This window comes from Danio aesculapii, chromosome 16 (genome assembly GCF_903798145.1).
Source record: "Danio aesculapii chromosome 16, fDanAes4.1, whole genome shotgun sequence".
Taxonomy (NCBI): domain Eukaryota; kingdom Metazoa; phylum Chordata; class Actinopteri; order Cypriniformes; family Danionidae; genus Danio; species Danio aesculapii.
Genome location: NC_079450.1, coordinates 47,602,658 through 47,627,095, shown reverse-complemented (window position 1 = coordinate 47,627,095; position 24,438 = coordinate 47,602,658). Strand labels below are relative to the sequence as shown.

Sequence of the window (24,438 nt, the reverse complement as noted above, 5' to 3'; positions counted from 1 at the left end):
AAACAGTTCAGCATGGTAAGTTTTTGTAATGTTTTTAAAAGAAGTCTCCTCATATGTGCACCAATAGACAATTATTTGACCAAAATGTGGTCAAATTATGGGTCATACTTTAAAATAAAGTTTCATTAGTTAATGTATATACTAACAAGAACTAATTATGAAAGATACTTGTACAGCATTTATTATTCATAGTTCAAACTAGGGATGTCCTGATCAGGTTTTTTTGCCCTCGAATCCGAGTCAAAGTCCTTTGATTTTGAGTATCTACCGATACCGAAATGCAATCAGATACTTCTACAATACATAAAAAAGAATAAAGAAGTGCAAAGGGGATGTTCCTTATTTTTATTTAATTCACCTTTTTTAACATTTAATAACTCTGTTAAGAAATAGAGCACTTCTGTGAGATAGCTTGACCAATCAATAAAAAATAATTCTTCACTTTTAAACTTTAGTGCAGCAGTAAATATATATAATAAAATAGCACCTCAACTTAAAGTACCCGACAGGCATGTAAATAAATAAATAAAATAAAATAAAAAAATATCTACAAAAAATTATTATATATATTATATATATATATTTTTTTTTTTGTTTTGTTTGTCATGATGAGAGTAAATAATTTTACTAGATATTTTCAAGACACTTCTATACAGCTTAAAGTGACATTTAAAGGCTTAACTAGGTTAATTGGGTTAACTAGGCAGGTTAGGGTAATTAGGCAAGTACTGTATAATGATGGTTTGTTCTGTACACAAGTGAAAAAAACAGCTTAAAGGTGCTAATAATTTGACCTTAAAATGGTTTTTAAAAACTTAAAAACTGCTTTTATTCTAGCCAAAATAAAACAAATAAGACTTCTCTCCAGAAGAAAAAGTATTATCAGACATACTGTGAAACTTTCCTTGCTATGTTAAACATAATTTGGGAAATATTTAAAAAAGAAAAATAAAGTCAGAAGGGGGGGCTATTAATTCTGACTTCAACGGTATATATATATATATATATATATTTGTGTGTGTGTATATACGGTATATATATATATATAATATATATATATATATATATATATATATATATTATAATATATATATTATATTTGTGTGTGTGTATACATACGGTATATATATATATATTATATATATATATATATATATATATATATATATATTATATATATATATATAATATATATATATGGGCCCGATTTCCTATCACGTGATCAGATCTGGACATCCCTAGTTCAAACATTTACTAATGCCTTGTTAAAATCTAATTTCATGCTTGTTAACATTAGTTAATGAACCGTGAGTTCACATGAACTAATAATGAACAACTGTATTTTCATTAACTAACCTTAAATAACATGAACAAATACTGTAATAAATGTATAGTTCATTGTTTGTTTATGTTAGTAAATGTGTTACCTAACATAACCTTTTTACAACGTGTTCCCAAATGATGAGAGATTGTGGCTTCACTTAAAATAATCAAAAGATAAAAGTTTTTAATCAGAATTAATTGTGCACATTTTAGTTTCTCTGTGCAATCCTTTATTATTTGATTTATGCCAAACATAATTGTCTGGAATTGTCTGGACGCATTTGTACACACAAACTTAAATGCATAAATTATTCCAATCATTAAAAAGAATTAAATAAAAGTGTTTAAAGCCCAAACCATCCTATAATAGGTGTAGTTTTTTTTTGTTTTGATAGCTCTAAATCGTCGGCCTGGAGATAAAGGAGTGAAAAGATGTCTAGCTGGGTGTGTGGGAACTCTATTATCAAACTTTTTTTGCAAAAGCAAGACATAAAGATCATCTACAGAGGGCAGATTGTGGCCTATCAATTTTGAGGCAGTTCGCATTATGCTACAAATCAGACTCTTCTGTTGAACCGAGGAGCTGCCAAACCACACTATTATTAAAAAGTTAGCACACTTTAAACAACTGCTCTATAAAACCTGAACATACTCACCATAGATACTACACATTTTTGAAGCTGTCTTAAAGAGCATCCATGATGAAAATCAACTTTTGTAAGCTGTTTGGACAGAACTGTGTATAGGTATTGTGTGTTCACTTTCATATTTTAATGATATAAACCAAACAAGTCTCTTTTAAAAATTTCCTGACATTAAAATAGGATCCAAATCCCAGTGATTTTGAGGCCCGTGTCAGCTTCATCCATGTCTGAGTCTATCACTGACTGCTGTTTATCTGATATAACGCAGGAGACAGCAGACATGCATGTGGGAATGGTGGGCGGGGAGAAGCAGTTCATTGGGATTTAAGGCTCATCTTACATCTTGTAAAAGGGTAAAAATAGGTGCCCTATAAAAAAATCGTGTACGTCACAGCATTTGATTATACACGGAGTACGTCAATACTGAAACACCTCATATCTTGTGGATCTTGTGATCCTTTTTTTTTTTGAAGGATCGTTTGATGAGATGTATATGAGTTTTGAGTCATGAGTCATCTTATGTAATTTTATTTTGGAGATTTTATTAAAATTAAAACTTCTTTAAAAATAAATCTCTGCACATATTGTATATTTAAAAGAAATTTTTTGGCTCACCTGTACAAGTCTCGAATGTGGAGGTTTCCCTGTTGTGTGCCCACGATGAGGTAGTCAGGCACCAAGTACAAAGCTGAAATCTTCTCATCCAAGGTCTCAGATGCTAGCAGAGTGCCATTCACAGAATACACATGCAGAGCATACCTCTCCTACAACAGAAATTAAATAAATATATTAAGAATAAAAAACATCCATATTCTAGTTTTGGGTGAAAAAAATAAAATAAGAATCAAAAAGAAATCAATATTTTGGTTTTTTGGGTGGAAACTTTGTACATTCAAAAACCACCCTTTTCCAGAAAACTGAAAAACCTTGTACATTTCAACTAGTTAAACTCTGTGTTGTCAAAGGTGATATTCTGGCTGTAAAATAGTTAAGACAACTGGATGTGTCACAAGATTTGATAATACCTTAGTTACATTAAATATATATTTTTTATTTGGTTAAATAATGACAGACAGATACAGCAAATGACTAATTATAGAAGGTCTGTCCCAATTCTGACCAACTTCCTTGAAAATGCAAAATTCATATATATATATATATATATATATATATATAAATAATATATATATATATATTATATATATATATATATATATATATATATAGATATATATATATATATATATATATATATATATATATATATATATATATATATATTAATATATACACACACACACAGTTGAAGTCAGAATATTAACCCCCTGAATTATTAGCCCCCCTGTTTATTTTTTCCCCTTATTTCTGTTTAACGGAGAGAAGATTTTTTCAACACATTTCTAAACATAAATAGTTTTAATAACTCATTTCTAATAACAGATTTATTTTATCTTTGCCATGATGACAGTAATAATATTTTACTAGATATTTTTTAAGACACTTCTATACAGCTTAAAGTGACATTTAAAGGCTTAACTAGGTTAATTAGGATAACTAGACTGTGTAGGGTAATTAGGCAAGGTTTTGTATAATGATGGTTTGTTCTGTAGATTGTCGAAAAAAAATTGCTTAAAGGGGCTAATAATTTTGACCTTTAAATGGTTCATAAAAATTAAAAAACTGCTTTTATTCTAGCCAAAATAAAACAAATAAGACTTTCTCCAGAAGAAAAAATATTATCAGACATACTGTGAAAATTTCCTTGCTCTGTTAAACGTCGTTTGGGAAATATAAAAAAAAAATACAATTCAAAGGGGGGCTAATAATTCTGACTTCAACTGTATATTTTGCCAGACATAAATATTATGCAATGATAAAAAAAAAACAACAACTATATATCACTCTTTGTCATTTTCTGTATATTTTTAAATAGTTTTTTTCATAGATTATTTCACTAGCTTATGGAAGCATGATTCTGTTTTTAGCTCACCATTCTGACTTTTTCAGAACAAAAAAAAATTGCAAAGTATAAACAGAATTGTGAGCAAAAGAATACAAAAATACAAACCTTTCTCATTTGAAGTTGACAGATGGGTAAATAAAAATAATAATAATAAAAAAAATAAATAAATAAAAAATAAATAAATAAATTCTCAAACCCTGAAGAGCTATACACTGATATATACTGAATTTGGCACTATTTATCATGTTTAAGATTAATTTATTACTAAACTTACAGTATACAGCCTATACAGGAATCAGAGAATGAAATTCAATACCCATTAAGACTTTTGTAAAGACTCTTTTTTTATGTTTTAAGATTTAAAACATTTAATTCCACACCTTTTATCACCAGTTCAACTGGTTTAAACTGGTAACATTGGTGACATTCTAACTTGTCGTATATTTAAATAAAGTAAAACATTGATCATATAGTGAATAAAAATGCTAATTGACTCTTCCAGCAGGCGACGCCTATCGAAGAGAATGAATAACGATGTTGCCCTGGTTACTGCAGTAAACAAAAACAGTGATGTAAAATCTAGCAGAATTTTATGGATTACATAAACTACACACAGCACACAATATTCACAGATTAAATTAAGGCAAACTTTAGCATACAACTATACATTGGATAAACAAAAATTATACAAAATGTAATACCTTGTAAAATAGCATTTAAGGCTTTTTAATACTTTTTAACCCTTGTGCAATTGTTCAAATTGACTATTCTTTCCTTATGTTAGTGGCTGTTTTGCCACCAACAATCAAGAACGCATGATTATGTAATAGCGGTGTAATGGATCGCACAGATCGCACCATTTTTTTGATCAGCAAAAAAGGGAGGAGACATATTTCATTTGCTTTCCATTTATACAGGTTTTAACAAACAGAATTTAGAACCCATCGTTTTAACAGAAATCAAGAAAAAAACAGCTGAAAAAAGTGAAAATATGTTTGCTACTGTTGCTGATAACGCTTAATATAGAAATCTTACGTCTTATATAACATATCATAATTATTTTCAATTACTGATTTAACAATTCACACATAAAACTTCATGTTTGATTATAGGCGGATCATTTCTGAAAACCTATTCAGTGACATCATTTTGATGGTTGTTTGTCGCCACCTATTGGTTAAACAATGTAATTGCTACAACATTCACCAGCGTCAAATTCCATTAACAGGTGATTTTAATCTTTACCATGAACATCAGTGTTTATATCTGAGCTATAAACGGTTCTCCCAGTACTTCTGTGTTATTTAATTGTTTGTAACTAACTGAAAAAGTGTAAAAACTGAATCTCTCTCGATCAAATGCAGATTGATTGCAGCGCTTCAAAGGATTAATAAACATATGCAAATCATTATTACTCATGTTTCGTGGATTTGAATTGAAATCAGGATCTTTAATGTTTAATTATGCAGCTTTACACTGAATGCATTAGGTTTAACAAACAGTGACAGAAAACATCTTTAATAATTTAAGTAAGCATTTAGGTCCCACCGCAACTTTTTTCACCATCATTATATTTTACAGGGAAGCCTAAATGCTTTCATACACGAGATTTGAATGACGAGGAAGGCGATCTCTCTGTAATTGTTATGAATGTTGGATTATCCTACAAGTTCAAAAAACGTTATTAATCCGCAGGTCACGTGGGTTCCGAACTGTGGGTTGTGATCCATGGGGATCACAGATCAACAGTGATCCGTTACACCCCTATTATATGGTGTCATGACTTTGCAATCAAAAAATGTCGTTATAATGGAAGTCAATGAGGTAAATGAGCTCACTAACATAACAAAAGGGTTGTAAATTTGCACATAGTATATTTTCCATAGTATATTATCCGTGTGAAAACAAGATTTGTCACCAAAAATCATTCCATTTGATAAAACAGAATGTTGTGGCCAAATGAAGACTCAAAACCACCCTAGAGTGGATGAAAACATCCCCATTCGCACACAAGGCCTTAAATGACTTTAAATTGATTGATCAACTTTTTAAGACTCCGCAGACACCCTGAACTGCTTAAATGCAGTAATAAAGAAGGCATAAAGTTGTGATCTGTGCCGACAGTTTACAGCACTAGTCTCTCTTTAACTACTTTTTTACAGTCCATCAGCACCTTTCCAGCAGAGCGGCCCTCCAATACAGTCTGCATCACTATATGGCCCTCCATGCCGACCTCCAGCTGTGCCACAGGAGCAGAAACACAGTTCTCACACGGCGGTCTCAATGTCCACAGATACTGCCCACGACGAACACTGTGCACGATCACCGTGCCATCCTGAGTGGAAGAGCAAACCCATCAACCCAGACAGCAATGCAATAAAGTTAAACTCTGATTGATATGATTTAAACTGACCTTCGACCCAGAGATGGCCATATCTAACTCGGTGCTGATAGCCACACATGTGACCTCCTGATCATGCCCACAAAGCACCTGAATGGGCCGTGGAGACAAACCGCTGGAGAAACCACCCTAGTGGAAGAAAGATCATATATTCGTATTCGATTAAATAGTTATATTATATGTTCATGTGAATATTTTTAGTTCAGACTTTTGTGTTGTATCATCTACCTTTCAAAATGTAAAATATTTGAAATATAAGGCACTAAAAATACAGTAAAAGCTGTAATATTCTGAAAGATTTTTAAATTTAAAATAAAGGATTTCAATTTTAGTATATTTGAAAATGCTATTTATTTCTGTATCGACAAAGCTGAATTTTTAGCATCATTGCTGCCGCCTTCGGTGTCACATGATCCTTTTAACAATGATGACTTTGTTCAAGAAATATTCGATTTTTATATTGAAAATTTCATAATGCACAATATTTTGCTGAATAATTTACTATAACATTTTTTCAACAGAGAGTTTAAAATAGTAGTCTTTATTTAAAAGAGACATAATTTGTAACTTTATACATTGTACATTACTACATGTCACTTCTGATTCATGAAAACAAGAAGTGAAAAAAAAACTAACCCTAAATTGCAACAACAAAAAATGTTTGCATGTTTTATTACTCTACCAGCATTACACAGTTTGAGTTAACATTCTAATAAAATATAGAAATACAACATTTGCTGCATTTAAACTGTCTGGTCTAAAACACAGATCTCATTTTTTTTATCTTATTCTTGTTTTTCAATTTAATTAGAATTCAATTGTTAATTGATTTCTATTAACATACTTCTAATCCCAATCATACTTTAAATTTCTTCTTGCAATTTAAGAAATATATTTTATTCCTTAGACCAGTTTCCCAACCCTGTTCCTGAAGGCACACCAACAGTACACATTTTCAACCTCTCCCTAATCAAACACACCTGAATCAACTTATCATAACATCAGAAGAGACTCCAACACCTGAAGTTAATGGGTCAGAAAAGGGAGGCATCCAAAATATGTACTGTTGGTGTGCCTCCAGGAACAGGGTTGGGAAACACTGCCTTAGACCTCCCTAACATACAAACATCAAGCTTCCTTTGATATTATGTTGGTTAAATCAGGTTTTATACCATGTCACAATACTGACTGATTGGTAAACAGCAGTCAGAATTGCACTAGTGTGTGTGTGTGTGTGTGTGTTCACTTCTGTGTGTGCACACTTAAATAGGTTTAATGCAGTGTACCAATTTTGAGTATGGGACACCAAACCTAGCTATTTTCCATTTGAGTTGCTTTTAGTTATTTTTAATAACAATTGCAATACTAACTAACCATTCACAGTGGTAACCGTTAACAAATGTCTATCTCATATCTTTGAGATGTACAAGCAGGAAGTATGCAAGCTGATCAGGGATGCGTTTCCCAAACAACGATGTAACTCACAGTTGAACTATCATAGTACGATGCATCGTTTGAGTAAAGAACGATGTAGTGATGAGTGTTTCCCAAAACCTGTATTTTCTCTGTCGCATATCCATCGTTTGAACCACGTTAGTTATAACGTAAAATGCTCATACTGATGCTCTAAACGGGCTGGTAGCATCTTCTTTAGAGAAGAACCCCATAAATCTTTGTGCAAGTTATATTGTTCTACACAAACACGCGTTTAAAAAAAAATCCAATATTAGTTTTGGTAAAAACATGCACTCATTTTCCATATTAATTGAAATATATGTAAATGGCAAATATAGGGCCTACTTACAAAAGCTAACACATATTCTAATCTCATATATAAATCATATAAATCATATAAATAAATAAATAAATAAATAATAAATAATGAGGCTATTTATTAAGAAATAAGAAAATCCTACTTTATAATATTAATAATATTGATGATTATGAGGATGATGATTATTTTTAAGTAGGAGTATTGTTTATTTATTTAGGTATTTTTAAAAAGTCTACTTTTACATTTGACACATGGAAGCCACAGCAGAAATGTTCTAACCAACAGGCCATGTCATATACAGTACAGATACTTAATAAATAACCTACTATAAAAATAAAAGCATTAAACGTATGCTATGTTTTTTGTTTTCACTAGTTTTGGAGACGTAACATAAACTCCGCTTTTAATAATAGGTCACCCTTAGCTTTCGTCATGAGCCACGGCTGTGTTCAAAATGACAGCAATGTTTTCAAAGTGCACTGCGAAGGGAACACAATTGTAACATGAAGTTTTGCTCAACAGAAACTGCAAAAATAAATTGAAAACAAATTACACCTAAGAGAGATGACTTTAAATGCTTTTTTATTAATCATTCCAAGTTTAAAATGTTAGAATTTCTAAATGAATAAGACATGGGGATAACTGGGAATAGAACACAGCCAGGAACTATGTTTCTAACTACAGTTCCAGAGCTGTAGTCGCAAGCATACAAGTGGAATAAGGATTTGGGAAACGCCAAATCAACGAACTATGTTTTACGATGGAACTTGCGACCTTAGTTGGCTAACGATGGTTTTCGGAAAAGCATCTCTGGTTATGTGACAATAAAACATTAAAATTTTTCATTTAAACAGAGAATTTCTTGCCCAAAGCGAACAACAACACTTTAAGATTTTCCTTTTGGAAAAAAAAAACACGGTCACCACTGGGATTAAATGAATTAATACTTATTTTCTTTTGGTATTTATTATATTATATCAAAGCACATGCATTTCGGGATAACAAACCTGCTGTAGGACCTGCCAGACCATGCAGGTGGTGTCCCGTGAGCCAGAGATGAGGTAGATACCACACAGATCCAAAGCCAGGCATGTGACCACATCTGTATCACACAAAAATGCACACCAAGACTTAATCTGATTATACAATTACTTGGCACTAAATTAAATACACCTGTTCTGACTCTGGCAAATACCAAGGCTGATGGAAATTGGACAGTGGGATATTTCAAAAAGGACTTCTGGTTTGATTAGTTTTGATTTCTGCTACTTGTACACAGCACCTTATATCTATATACAATGCAATACTTTCTACATTCGCACTTGTACACAGCACCTTATAACCTGTATATTTATAACAATTTATAACAATCTGTACATACAACTCAACATCCAGGTTTCTTGACTAACCGCATCTGTTCAATGTTTATAATTTTTATTAATTTTTTTCATAATTATTTGGTGTTGTCACTTGTCACTTTATGTACACTGGAAGCTTCTGTAGCCAAAACAAATTCCTTGTGTGTGTGAAGCACACTTGGCAATAAAACTGATTCTGATTCTGATTACATCATTGGTTTCTTGAAGGTTGGGTCAGAGTTTGGCGAGAACAACATGAAAATGTACAGTATTCTTCCTTATTTCAGTGGTTCAGGCTGCTGCTTGTGTAATGCTGTTTGAGAAATATCATTCTAGCACAGTACCCTTAGTACCAACTACACTGTAAAAAATAAGTAATAATATTTGAGTTACTTTTTAAAAAATGTAACGCAAGTCTCTTTTTATTTTAATTATTTAGCTTTAAAAAATAAATTGCTGAATTAAAGCAGTCACAATGAATCACACAGTCAATCAGAGAATGTGTTCATTATTTTTAATGCATCGAAGAAAAGGAAAAGGGGACTGTGTCAATGGACAGTGATTTTACTTAGGACAAATAGCACACAAGTAGCAAACACATTGCTTTAAACTTTCAATAATCTCTGGGGTCAGGAAGTTCTTGGATAACGTTATCCTAAACAATTAGTTTGATGTGTTTTTTAAAAGGTAAATGTAGGTGTAGGTTATACGGTGTGTTGTTAAGCCTCAGCCAGGTAATAAAACGTAACTCAAAATTAACTCAAAAATAATGTAATGCATTACTTACCATAAAAAGTAACTAAGTAATGCAACTAGCTAGTCTTTAGGGAGTTACCGAATATTGTAATGCATTACTTTCAAAAGTAACTTTCCCCAATACTGCTGCTGATCATGGCCATCTGCTTATAAGACAAAGTGCACACATCTTGTAATGGCAAAATCTAATTGCTCAATTTAAATAAAAAGTTGGCCATAAGACCCAACATTTTTTGATTGGCTTATTTTATTTATAGGGGATGCATCAAATTATGGGTCGGCAAAAATTATCGGCTGATGAAAAACTGATGAAAATAAAAAGGTTATGAATAATCACGGTCAATAACATTTTATTATCAGTAAAATGTGGTTATTTTACTGGCTTGTGTTTTTATTAGAGCAGGCTATATGCATGAATCCTAAAAGTAATTTCAATACCCTTTTAAGACTTTTTAAAGACCATCTCAAAATATTTTAAGACCTCGTCGCCACTTCAAGTTCTAATCAGTATCAAACCTTTAACTTAATAAACAGTTGTTAATAAACAGTTGTAGTTAAATAGTTCAATGGAGCACAACCATGCAACAGAACTCAGATAAGCTCGGAAGAAACAAAGCTTGAAAGAATAAATTACGTGGTTGTTTTCAGTGACAGGCTTCAGCCACTGTTTAAACTCGTCTTTCTCCAATTAGAAGTATGCAAACTTCCATTTTCCAATTTTGCTGTCTGTTCTGCTCTATGGTTTCGCTACATGTGAAAAGCGTCACATCACCTTCCCGCATTTGTCGCAAACTACGTGACATCACCCGGACAGAGGAGCTTGGCCGGATGCGCCCCATCCTGAACCAATCGTGTGGATCGTGCACGCTGTTGTTAATATTAGGAGGAAAATAAATATATACTTTTTTGGAGTCAAACACTTTGGACAAAGCTTGAAAAAAATTTAAGGCCTTGTAAAACGCAATTAAGACTTTTTAATACCTTTTAAGGGTCTTAATTTCTCATAATTGATTTATCAACTTTTAATACATTTTTAAGACCCTGCAGATGCCCTGTCATGTAAAATCCACTGAGTTAAAAAAAGCAAATGAAGTTTTTGAGGTAAAACTATAAAAGTCTTTTTGATAAACTGGCTAACCAAAATAGTAAATATATATATAATTTGTTTCAGGATTAGGCCAAGTGCATCCAGAAATGTCGGTTTCGGTCAAGAAATTTCATTTTGGTACATCACTAGTAAACTATCCCTTTAAAACCATTCTGAAAGCAACCTAGTAAAGCCTCCGCCGCTGGACCGCCGCTGAGAATGCAGCTCTGCACAAGACGTTTGGCCAGCGGAGAAATTAAAATGGTCGTAGCCCAATTGAGTCTGGTTTCTCTCAAGGTTTTTTTTTTCTTCACTTTCGCCATTTAGTGAAGTTTTTTTTCCCTCTCTCCGCTGTTGCCACTGGCTTGCATGGTTCGGGATCTGTAGTGCTGCGCATCGTTGGATTTGCTCTTTAGTGTTTGGACTCTCAGTAGTGATTATTAAACTGCACTGAACTGAGCAAAACTGAACTGAACTTAAACACTAAAAACTGAACTACAACTGTTCCTATTTACTATGACCTTTTATGTGAAGCTGCTTTGACACAATCTACATTGTAAAAGCGCTATACAAATAAAGGTGAATTGAATTGAATTGAATTGAATTAAAGCAGATTGTACCTAATAAAGTGGCTGGAATTTGCACCATCCATTTGAGAAGCTGTTCACTGACTGACCACAGTTCAGTTTATTTAGGATTTATCTCAACAACTCCATCAAGCTCATTCCAAAGCCTACAACTGGCATCTCAACACTATTTTGAGTATGTCTGTGTGGCTCAGAGTCTGTTCTCACCTATGTGCCGGCAGATCCTGCCCACCAGCTTGGCCTTGCCTAACATAGTGACCCTCAGGCTGCAGTCCCAGTGCCCCCCGCTGAACAGCAGACGGCCGTCACTGGACACCACCAGCACCTGGGACCCCATCTCCACCCCTGGGGAGAACGGCCCGCTGAGGAACCGCTGGGTCCTAAAAACAGATCAAACAAAAGGTTAGTACCAACAAACGTGCGGGCGAGAACAGCGGGAGAACATTTTGAAATAGATCAATGCTGTGTTCAAGCATCAGAGGCGACACATGTAAGCAGACCGCTCATAAATAACTAGAATGGCTTGGCAAAACAAATGAGCTTTTACTACAAAGGACGCAGTTCTGACTGAAGAACATTCAGCCAAACCACCAGAGCTTAATGTCAAAGAGCTGCTGTTTATATGCTGCTATAAAGCTTTTGATTATTTGTCCAAAAAACAATGTTGTCACCATAAAAAACTACTTTCTGCCAAAACAAAACCTCTTGGCTTTTAAAATAATATGACATCACTGTGGATAGTTATGCCACGTGTTTCAACAAAAAATATATGTGCATGTTCACACTTACTTTGGGTTGCTGACAGAAGGGTCTCTGGTGAAGGTGAAGTAATTGGCAATGTTCTTGTCGTAGGGCAGCCAGCTATGAGTGCCTATCATTCCATTAGCACTCACTGTCACCTTAGCAAAACAGCACAAGAACCATTTAAAACACATTCAAGGCCTGACGTCTAACTACCACAGGTGTAAACAGGCCTTAGATGCAGGTCTCTGTTCTGTGACTAGCTTGGTGTCAAGGACCGCTAAACATTATGAGCCATTAAAAAAACCCAGCACAAACACTACAATTGAAAAGTTTGGGGCTAGTAAGATTTCTATGTTATTCATAGTTTCATTCAGCAAGGATGATTGTAAGGGCGGCAAGGTGGCGCAGTGGGTAGCAATGTCACCTCACAGCAAGAAGATCACTGGTTTGAGCCTCGGGTGGGTCAGTTGGCATTTCTGTTTAGAGTTTGCATGCTCTCCCAGTGTTTGCGTGGGTTTTCTCAGAGTGCTCTGATTTCCCCTACAAGTCTAAAGACATGCGCTATAGGTTAATTGGGTAAGCTAAAATTATCTGTAGTGTATGTGTGTATGTCCTGGTCCTCCAGGTTGGGGGTTGAGCGTTGGGCTAACAACCCACTTCGTAAAATTTGACGAAATTAGAACAAAACGTAACATTGGTTACGAAACACCAACATGGTGCAGCTAACCAACTTAGATATAAAAATGGCTTAGATATAAATAAAATAATACTAGAGTAATTTTTTTAACTGAGTCATATTTTACAATAATGTATAAATATTAAAATTTAATTCAGTTCCATTTTACTTCTACAATGCTTTCTTAATCCTTTAACTGCCCCACCAAAAAAACCCAAATTGCATTTCCTAACTCCTTATGTCGTTAGTTTACACACTCAATGCATTTTTTTCAACACATCTCATAATTTCTAAAATATCAACTATTTGGTAGAGGTAGATATGTTAGTTATGGTAAAAGTTAAAGTGTTAATACATGTACTATGAAAAATCAAAAAATATGATGTGTAGGGCAATTTATTTTTAAAAAATTATCAAAATAAAACATTTTTGAATACTAAATCATCTTAATTTTTGAAGAATGCCATAAAATATTTCAGATTCTGATTTGACATGTTTTCTACAATAAAACCAAAATCAAGTGTAGTAGTGCAACAGGATTATGTTTGTTTGATTTTCTTGTAAACCAACAATGCGATGTAGTGTAATCCATTATTTAAAACAGGCATTTCTTAAACACACTTAAAACAGTCAAAATATGGTCAACCATTTGGTAGTGCAGGCAATTAAAGGGTTAATACATTTTGCTCCAAGGCAGTTGTACTAAGATTACTGATCCCCAGTGAAACAACCCAAATATCAATATTCTAATGAAATGCTATTAATAAACACGGTAAAAATCAAATTATGTAATTGCAGAAAATTGCTGAGCATTCTATAGAAAGTGTTATGATAAATACGGCATCATTTTACAATTTGTGAGTGCATTTGTATAGTATTGTAACTCTTTGTTTTTAACCTTTAAATTCTTGTAATATTTTTAAACGTGACATAAAATGAGCCTATGGTCCATTTTTTACATTTCTTTAAAGCCGGCTCAGAATTCTTTGACCACTTTTTTGTGAACCACTGTATTAGCATTTGCTTACACAATCAAAAATCCAGAATTATGTGCTTGTTTTTGATCCCTCTTATGCAATAGTACACAAGTGAACACATTAGCTAAATAATCCTACCAGTATGTCAGAGCCTGGGATGATGAAGGAGCGGGTTTGATTTCTGGGCACGACAGCTTGGACTAACGCCAGGCCATCACTCACCACCTTCATCAAAACAAATCACAAACGCATTCACAGGGAAACTTCATACATCAAACCATTACAGACACACTATTCATTATACAATTCAAATAAAATATTGAGAAACGTAGACTTACCTCCTTGAAAGATCGAAGTTTACTTAGCTGATCGAAGAGGTTTGGTGGCAGTATGTCGAGACGGGCTGCACGCCTGAATGCGTTCTCTGCTGACATACGTGGAGGATGAGGCTCCTGGATAATACAAAGAGTTCATTGATGCTATGTTATCCACAATACTGTACATTATTCACTGGAAATCTTTAACAATTTATAACAAAAAAAAAAAAAAAATGAATCTAAACGGTTTCATGAAAAACAAATATCAGAAATGACAAAAGCAGAAAGAAAGTACTAGACAATAAAACAAACTAAACAACCACAAAAAAACAAAACAAACATAAAATTATAAGATGAAATAGACAGAAAGAGAAAGAAAAAAAGGACAATTAATAAACAGTATTATTTAGCATTTTGCTAGCATGTCTACACATTTGCTAACATGAACTAACATTTTTAATTAATATGGCTAACACTTTCTAGTATGAATTGTCATGTTTTGGCATTTTAACATATTGTTAGCATGAATTAATGTGGCTAGTTCTATACCATTTTTATGCTAGAAGTAATTAACATGTTGACCATATTTTTTAACATATAGCTAACAAATTTTAGTTATTTTAAATTTTTTAACACATTGTTAGCATAGTTTAACTTTTGCTAGCACGTTTTAATGTTATTTTGCACACTTACCTGAATTTGCATGTTATCACTAGTTAACACATGTTTCTAGCAAGTGTAACATATTGTTAGCCTGGCCAACACATTTCTATAATCAATTTGCATGTTGCTAACACAGTTATCATGTTACTAGCATGTTTTAGCACTATGGTACATGAATAGAATGATAAATGACTTACTTACATGTTTTATGTATTGGCGTGTTATTATGTTATACTGTGTTGCTAGCATGTTAGCAAGTCTTAACCAGTTGTTAGATAGTTTTTTGATGGATACAAGCTAGATAAAAAAATCAGGTTAAATGCACTGTAAGATTTACATTTTTAAAACTCTGACACCCTCAAAATATTTCTAAAGTACATTTTGATTGACTAAAATCTTATGAATTATAATAAAATTGGCATATAAAATCTTGAAGGTCTGAAACAAGTTTCATGATTATGTGTTTAGAAATCTGGACCAAGAACAGGAAAAAAAAATTACAACAAAGCTTACGTAGTAGTCGATATTCTGGCTTTCTGAAACCAGTATAACAACACTATCCAGACTTAGGAGCTCAAATAAAATGAGGCTTATGCTAACTAGAGATGGAAACATCTGTCGGAAGTCTCACCTTTAAAAGCTGACAGGGTGTTTGGCCAAAGTTGCTGATGATGCCTTCCAGGGCTTTGCGCTCGGTCTCATTAGCAATGGCGTCCAGATCCACTGCACCTGACGGCCAAAAAACACACCAATCAGTCATATTTCCATGCAGGAAACAGCTCATGTGAACTCATAAGAGGTCTCTCACCCTCATAAGTGCAGTAGTAGAAGACATTAAGAGCCTCCACCGCTTCAGGTCCCCGCTGCTTATAGCCGAATATGAGATCGATCCATTCATGCAGATGAGCAGACACATGTTCACTCTCCTTTAAACATACAGATATACAAGAAAGGTGTTTATTAGATGGAATACAAGAGAATATTTTTTAACAATATCATCCATCCCTACTGAAAAAAACAGCTTAAACCAGCCTAGGCTGGTTGGCTGGTTTTAGCTGGTCGACCAGCCTGGTTTTAGAAAGGTTTTAACCATTTCCAGGCTGGTTTCCAGCCATTTCCAGCCTGGTCCTAGCTGGTCAGGCTGGGTGATGACCAGCTAAAACCAGCTTGACCAGCTTAAACCAGGCTGGTCAAGCTGGTTTTAGATGGTTTTAGCTGGTCATTTTCCAGCCTGAGCAGCTAAGACCAGGCTGCAAATGGCTGGAAACCAGCCTGGAAATGGCCAAAACCCCTCTAAAACCAGGCTGGTCAACCAGTTAAAACCAGCCAAACTGCCTAGACTGGTTTAAGCTGGATTTTTTAGCAGGGATAGCAAAAATATGACATTAAATTGTTAATTTTTCTCCATTGGTAGCCTACATTATATATTGTACAATTAATATTTTTCCTTAGAATTTCCTTAGAATTTTACAGATACACTGAATTTTATCAGTCACAACAGATTTTTAACTCGTGATTCAGCCTTTTTCTAGTACTTCTTAGTTTACAGCTAACAATTCTGACTTTTCCCCTTACAATTATGAGTTAAAGGAATCGGTCAATCAATAATAAAAATGTTCTCACTATTTACTCACCTTCAAATGTTTTTTCATCTATTGAACACTAAAGAAGATATTTTGAAGCAAGCTGAAAACCTTTAACTATTGACTTCCATAGTAATTGTTTTTCTTACTATGGAAGTCAATAGTTAAAGGTTTTCAGCTTTCTTCAAAACATTTTCTTTAGCGTTCAACAGATGAAACAAGTAAAATGTGAGTAAATGATGACAGAATGCTCATTTTGGGTGAACAATTTTTTCCTTGGAATTACAGCATTGTTCCTCTCACAGCTGCAAATTTATTGGCTTTCTTGTAATTTTGACTATATTACTCGCAAGTCACATTTTAAATTTAACAGTCAATTGCGAGTTTATAAGTTGAAATTGTGATAAACATGCAGAATACAGAAATGCAGAAAAAAATATTCAGTATTTATCTTGTGACTTTCTCTTAACACACTGCATTGAAAAATTTAGCGAATCAAACGAGAACCAATCCCAATTTCCACCATCTCAAATGTTGTTTAAGTTGATTTGAAACGTCTGAGTCAAAGTAGCCATCAAAATAATTTGTATCCATGTCCTTCCTGAACTGATTTTGAAGAATGTACAAAAACATAAGCAACCATTACCAAACAAAAGGATCTGAGATAAAAGGAACATACAAATACTTTATTTTTTAAAGTTTAAGATTAATGATTTGGTTCAATTTAAAATGGCACAAATTATGTTTAAGGCTAGGAATAAATTGCTTCTGAAAAGCATACAAAGACTTTTTTTGCAGAAAGACAAGATGGATATAATATAAAAAAAGAACAACATTTTAACAAGGACAACTTAAAAAGTTTGTGTATGTCTGTATGTGGAGTGAAATTATGCACTAGTCTGGAACATATTTTAAAACAATGTCCAGATAGTAATCAGTTTAAAAAGTAGTATAAAAATATTTTATGAAAGGAATATGTTGATGAATAGAGGTGATTGTAAAAAAGAACAAAACGAGAAATGTATTATGAAATTTCAATCAGTGGTTGTTTGCAGTCTCGTGTATAATCTGGGTCTGTGTTATAATAAGGAAAATAAACAAATGATGAATTGATTACATAATATGTAAAAGACATAAAAAGGAGGAAATCATTTTAATGCAATCTGACACGAGTGATGTGGTATAATGTGGAAACAGGCTGAGGAAGATAACTGCTTTTTGTACTGGTTAAATTCATTTGTTATTTTAAGTGTATATGGATTAGTAAATGTTTTTATTTATTATGATGAACTTTAATTGTTTTAGGTGTGATATTCTGTTCGAAATTAAATATATATTTTGAATAGGAATGGGCAAAAATTCCCAAAGACAGGTGTGCCAAGCTTGTGGCATCATATTCAAAATGACTTGAAGTTGTAATGCCAAAGGTGCATCAACAAAGTATTGAGCAAAGGCTGTGAATACTTATCCACACGTGATTTTTTAGGTTTTTTATTTTTAATAAATTTGCAACAATTTCAAAAAATCTTTTTTTCATGTTGTCGTTATGAGGTATTGTGTGTAGACTGGTGAGGAAATAAATGGCTGTAACATAAAAAAAATGGAAAAAACGCTATGAATACTTTCCGGATGCACTATTTATATATATATATATATATATATATATATATATATATATATATATATATATATATATATATATATATATATATATGTATATATGTATATATGTATATATATATATATATATATGTATATATATATATATATATATATATATATATATATATGTATATATGTATATATGTATATATATATATATATATATATATATATATATATATATATATATATATATATATATATATGCTGTTGAAGTCAGAATTATTCACCCCCTTTAAATTTTTTAAATATTTCCCAAGTAATATTTAACAGAGCAAAGAAATTTTCACAGTATGTCTGCTAATATTTTTCCTTCTTGAAAAGTATTCCTTACTTAAAAAAAAAAAAAAAACATTTTAGGGACAAAATTATTAGCCCTTTTAAGTTATATATTTTTTTGACTGTCTACAGAACAAACCATCATTAAACAATAACTTGCCTAATTACTCTAACCTGCCTAGTTAACCTTCTTAACCCAGTTAAGCCTTTAAATGTCACTTTAAGCTGTATAGAAGTGTCTTGAAAAATATCTAGTCAAATATTATTTACTGTCATCATGGCAAAGATGAAATAAATCAGTTATTAGAAATGAGTTATTAAAACTATTATGTTTAGAAATGTGTTGAAAAAAATCTTCTCTCTGTTAAACAGAAATTAGGGAAAAAATAAACAGGGGGGCTAATAATTCAGGGGAGCTAATAATTCTGACTTTAACTGTATATATAAATAATAAAATTAGATGCAACTTACTTATTATCTATGAAAAAAGAGATACATCGATTTCAGCGGTTTAGTTGCAGCGACTTTCATTTTTGTCTGAAATGGATCCTCACCCCGCCACATTAATAACTGATTTATTCACAAATTGTTTATGCAATATTTAAATTTTATAACTCTGGATGGAATCATAGTTAGTGTGTTGTGTCATTGTGTTGTTTGCCCACCAAGGCTTTACGGTGTTTCCTGATGAAGTCTTCCCGTGAAGATGCCCAAGGTGGAAGCAACACATTATTGACCTTCTCCTGACTTATTTGCAGGCATCCCAGGTCAAAACCTGCACACATGGCATTGTATAATTCAAAATTCATTGAACACATTCCAGACCCAGTGTGGTTTTCATCACCGAAAGGCTTCAGAGAAACACACAAACCGTTCATGTTTTCCAGGAATTCTGGGAAGTAGAAGAACTCTGGGATGAGCTCCTTCACGTCTGCTGGACTCTCCATCCGTGCCTGCCATGCTGCTGCTATTGAATGAAACTGCCTATCAGCACAGTCAAACCTAAAACAAACACACAATCACTCATTTAAATAAAGTCCTGACATATGACATTGCACACGATTGCCTTGAAAACTATTAACAAACAACACTGCAACCTAGTGGTCAATTACAGAGGGTTACAACAAACACGCCATTTAATTATGACATGTTTAATTTTGTATTGATTGGGTCAAAGATGATTTTTTTTTGGTGTGTGTAAATAAAGTTTATTTGAACTGTACATACCCACTGCACATGGACATTTGTAATTATGTTTATCTATATGCACACTCCTGATTATAAATAGCATCCTGTACATATATCCATTTATTGTAAATCGCTGTTCATAGCTAATACAACCTGTATATAATGTTTATAGTACATCCATCTGTAAATATTACCATAGTTTTTCTATAACTGCACTTTATAACTTATACCTGTATCCTGCACTTGCTGCTATTGTACTGCTGGTTAGATCTAAACTGCATTTCGTTGCCTTGTACTTGTACATGTGATGTGTAATGACAATAAAGTTGAATCTAATCTAATCTAAAGTTTAATTTCAAGGGATTTTATCAGCATAGAAGGAATAGGTAAAATAATGTTGCATCATCATTCATTGAAAACAATATATTATTCTGACCTGCACTTATTAAAATGTATTTAATAATACATTAATAGGTGATCGTACCTAATTATTTAATGTATAAAACTTTTACAGTCTTTTTAAATGATTAAAATGGTCTTTCTGATAACTAATTAAAAATTGATAAGTAATTAAAAAAAGCTTTTAATTAAAACAAAAAGTGTACTAGTGTATTACATTTTCATTGATATTTGAACACCTTATATCATTTCAAACTAATAATATTGAGTGTCTAAATCACATATAAATATCACTTTAACATTTTCAGGTGCCAGAGGTAATACATCCATTAATAATTTTAAACTAAAATTTATAGAAACATGGATAACTCAACAAAAGCCATCAGTTACAACTACAAATTTGTATCCATATCGCCACAACATATCTGGATTATTCACAATTCATGTATAATTAATTTCATATTAAAGACATAATAACCTAGTTTGATTTATCAATTCATATTTACACAGGAATTTATACAAGTTTAGTTTCTTTTGGTAACACTTAACATTAGGTTCCTACTGTTATGATTAGAACTGCAATAGCTACGGTGAACTAACAATAAAAACATATTAAACAGCATTCATTTAATATTTACTGATATATTACTAAATCAAATAGTGTATATTTTATTCTCATTAAATAGAACAAGCTGATATGAACTAACAATGAATAACTATAAAAAAGCCTAGACTGATAATAATCAATCTTGTAAAGGGCTTGTAAAGGGCTATCAAGAATCTGAGTTGAATTTCTATTTGAAACAAAAAAGCACACCGCGTACACTAAATAATTAGGGTATCTTCCGTCCATTCCATATCCGTTTTCAAAAAAAAAAAAAAAGGAAAACTAAGAAAATGGAAGTTTTTTGGTTTGTCTTTTGCTCACAAAAAAAAAAAAAAACAAGATTTTGGCTCAATTTTCATTTTTTTGGTTTAAGGTAGGAAAACGGATAGACTTGTAGGTGGTGCTGAAACACCCTTTTTCCTCTGATTGGCCAATCAAATCTGAGCTTGTGATGTCGTCCTCAAATTAATAGTCCTATACATATATATATGAAGAGTTCAGATGCAAAAACTTTTAAGTGCCATCTGAAATTTCCATCGAAAATATATATACATATATATACACACACACAATAAAATACGAGGTAATAAAATAAAAACAAATGGTACCCTTTGTTATAGCCCCAGGGTCCAATGTGTTCTTATTCTGGTCCTGCTAACATTTATGAAAAAAACTAAACAATAAAAAAAACACAAAGTCAATATTAATATTTATTATTATTAGCCTATTATTATTAGCCTATTATTATTATTATTTAGGCCTACAGTAGCTCTGAAAAAATCATGCAAACCAGGTGCTGCTCAGAAATTTTTGCTCAGCATCAGATGCACAACAGCAAGAAGTTTGGCAGCAAACTATGAACTACTTATTTTAAAGACAAATGTGTAATGATACAGATAATTAATGTTTTTATTTAATTTATGCATACGCAATGAATGTAAGCTTGCTAACTGAACAAATGATAGAATATGTAGACTTAGTTTATATATAATTAAATAATAATAATTAAAAGCCTGGGTGCTGATCCGCCTTTATATTGAGGGCAACGTCACAAGCTCAGATTTGGTTGGCACATGTGGATAATGAATTTTAAAGTCATTTATTCATTTTCCTACCTTTGTTTGTTTTTCAACAAAAGAAAAAACGAAAAACGTCAGTTTTCTTAGTTGGCCTTTTTTGGTTTGAAAACGAATATGGAACGAACAGAAGATACCCTGATTCTAAATGAAGACATGAAGACTCAATATTTATAGCCTCTGTAAGCAATGAAGCTACTTATTTGTAAATACTTTTGTGAATACATTTGTAAATACTTTTGTGAATACTTATATATATATATATATTATTATTTTTTTTTTCTTATGTGTCAGTCAAAACAGTCAACAATGCACATATTGTGTAGTTTATTTTCCACTAATTTAAATGTCCTTCTGTCCTCTTGTGTTGATATGTATGTAGGCATGTACTCTAAGCTGCTTTAAACACAATTCCTTGTGTTTTTGCAAACACTTGGTAAATAAAGCTCAATCTGATTCTGAAATTCATACAGCAAATCCTGAAATACAAATGTTGCCCAAAGCAGGATAAACAGGCCCTTAAGTAGGGGTGTCCAATTCTGCTACAGAAGAACTAACATTCTGCAGACTTTAACGCCCCAAAATACCTGACTAGAAATTTGTAGTGATCCTGAAGATCTTGATCAGCTGGTTCAGGTGTGTTTGAGCAGGAAGGCAGTCCTTTAGGAGCAGGTTTAAACACCCCTGGGCTTAACTTGTAGCATTTGAACAGTGGTGTGTGTGTACTTACTTGCCACTCTGGAGCTGAATATGCAATGAGGTGAAGGGCTCTGTGCGGATCATGTAGTGCATGACGCCAGCAGCATTAGAGTAGTGTGTGCCATAGTGGAACTTATCAATAGTGCCTGTTGGGTCTTCAAAACTCTCATACCTACATGAAAAAAACAACAACAACAAAAACAAGACATTTAGCATTAGCAGAACATTTCACATTTCACTGCTGCACCCTATTAAAATCATTTTGATATTGTGCATCATATTCTTAATAAATTAGAGCAAAAATGACTGTGAAACTGTCTTACTTCTCCCTGACGTTCTGTGCATGGCGAGGGTTGACAACACCGATGGGTTTGGACAGATCTCTGAAAACCGCTGGGTCATCCAGATCCAATTCTGCTGAAGTGTAGTCACACAACACCCATGGGAACTGAAAATGTATACAAGAATAAAAGATGACATGAGACGTCTATTATATGCATGATTAAGTGCAAGTCAGGAACATTTTAGATTTTTTTTAGCAAAATTAATACTGATACAGTATATATCTGTTATTCATTCCATCTATTATATTCATTCATATACATCTATCATTTACATATCACCCATTTAAACTGGTTTAATAAAATTGTTATTAAACTAAAGTAAAATAAATTAAGAGAAAACCACCACAACCCCCCCCCCCCCAACCCCCGCAAAACACAAAACCATTATGAGAGAAAACAAATAAACAACAAAGGAAAACCCGAACAAAACAATACCACAAAAAAGAAAAAGAAAAGAAAGCAGAAAAAACACATGAAGATCAAAAACAAAACACCACAAAAAACACAGAAAATGAATGAATAGAAAGAAAACATCATGAAGCTATCAAACAAAAGCAACACACAACAAAGCAGCCAAATCAAAATCAACAGACAATCCACGAGGGGCCTGTTTCAGTAAGGAGGTTCAACCAACACGGAGTTTAAACTTGAACTTATGAGTTGACTTACCGAGAGATTAAAAACTCAGAGTTGTGGGTTTCAGAACAGCTGATCTGAGTTAGGTCAATCAAGTCTGAGTAGACTAATTCAGAGTTAAGCGCGCACACCGTGACTATAAAAAAGCATTATCAATGGAGCGCAGATATTACGAGTCACCATGGCAACATCTGAAAAAAAGAGATCAGCATTTCTTTCTCCAGCTGAACTTTAAGTGCTCATGCAGCAAATATGACCGTATATATTAAAAAACAAAGAAACACCACTGCATCGGTGAAACAGAGACAGTTAGCGTGGGAAAACATAGCTGCACAAGGCAATGCGCAAGTTTACATTTAATTTATATAAGTTTAATAAAATAAGTAATGTAATGTGTTACGTTTATTGACTTTTCACTTGAAAAAGTGGGGAATTGGCCATAAATGGCACATAACAGCTGCACATATAACGTTGTATATAGTATATATAGTATAGTCAATCTGTATATTTGCACTCACTACTATCTTTTTTTTTTTTTTTTTAAATATATTTATTATCTGTTTCTGTACATGCTTGTCTCTGTAATCTTGTTGCACTGTAGAAGCTCTGTCACGAAAACAAATTCCTCATGTGTGTGAACATACCTGGTAATAAAGCTCTTTCTGATTCTGATCATTTTAAAGTTATTTCAGATG

At 32.8% G+C, this 24,438-nt stretch overlaps 1 protein-coding gene across 2 annotated transcripts in view; it reads right to left on the bottom strand.

Annotated features, from left to right (window-relative positions):
- Window positions 1-24,438, bottom strand: part of nbeal2 (neurobeachin-like 2) — a 173,153-nt gene that overhangs the window by 4,248 nt on the left and 144,467 nt on the right. For both annotated transcript variants that reach the window (XM_056474718.1, XM_056474719.1), the window contains 14 exons: window positions 23,087-23,211; window positions 22,795-22,935; window positions 19,666-19,796; window positions 19,460-19,569; window positions 16,079-16,196; window positions 15,902-15,999; window positions 14,629-14,742; window positions 14,429-14,515; window positions 12,683-12,792; window positions 12,101-12,273; window positions 9,113-9,207; window positions 6,344-6,460; window positions 6,104-6,265; window positions 2,583-2,731 (listed from right to left, as the gene is read on the bottom strand). In XM_056474718.1, the coding sequence (XP_056330693.1) occupies window positions 2,583-2,731; window positions 6,104-6,265; window positions 6,344-6,460; window positions 9,113-9,207; window positions 12,101-12,273; window positions 12,683-12,792; window positions 14,429-14,515; window positions 14,629-14,742; window positions 15,902-15,999; window positions 16,079-16,196; window positions 19,460-19,569; window positions 19,666-19,796; window positions 22,795-22,935; window positions 23,087-23,211 (1,730 nt within the window). The remainder of the gene's footprint in view (window positions 1-2,582; window positions 2,732-6,103; window positions 6,266-6,343; window positions 6,461-9,112; window positions 9,208-12,100; window positions 12,274-12,682; window positions 12,793-14,428; window positions 14,516-14,628; window positions 14,743-15,901; window positions 16,000-16,078; window positions 16,197-19,459; window positions 19,570-19,665; window positions 19,797-22,794; window positions 22,936-23,086; window positions 23,212-24,438) is intronic.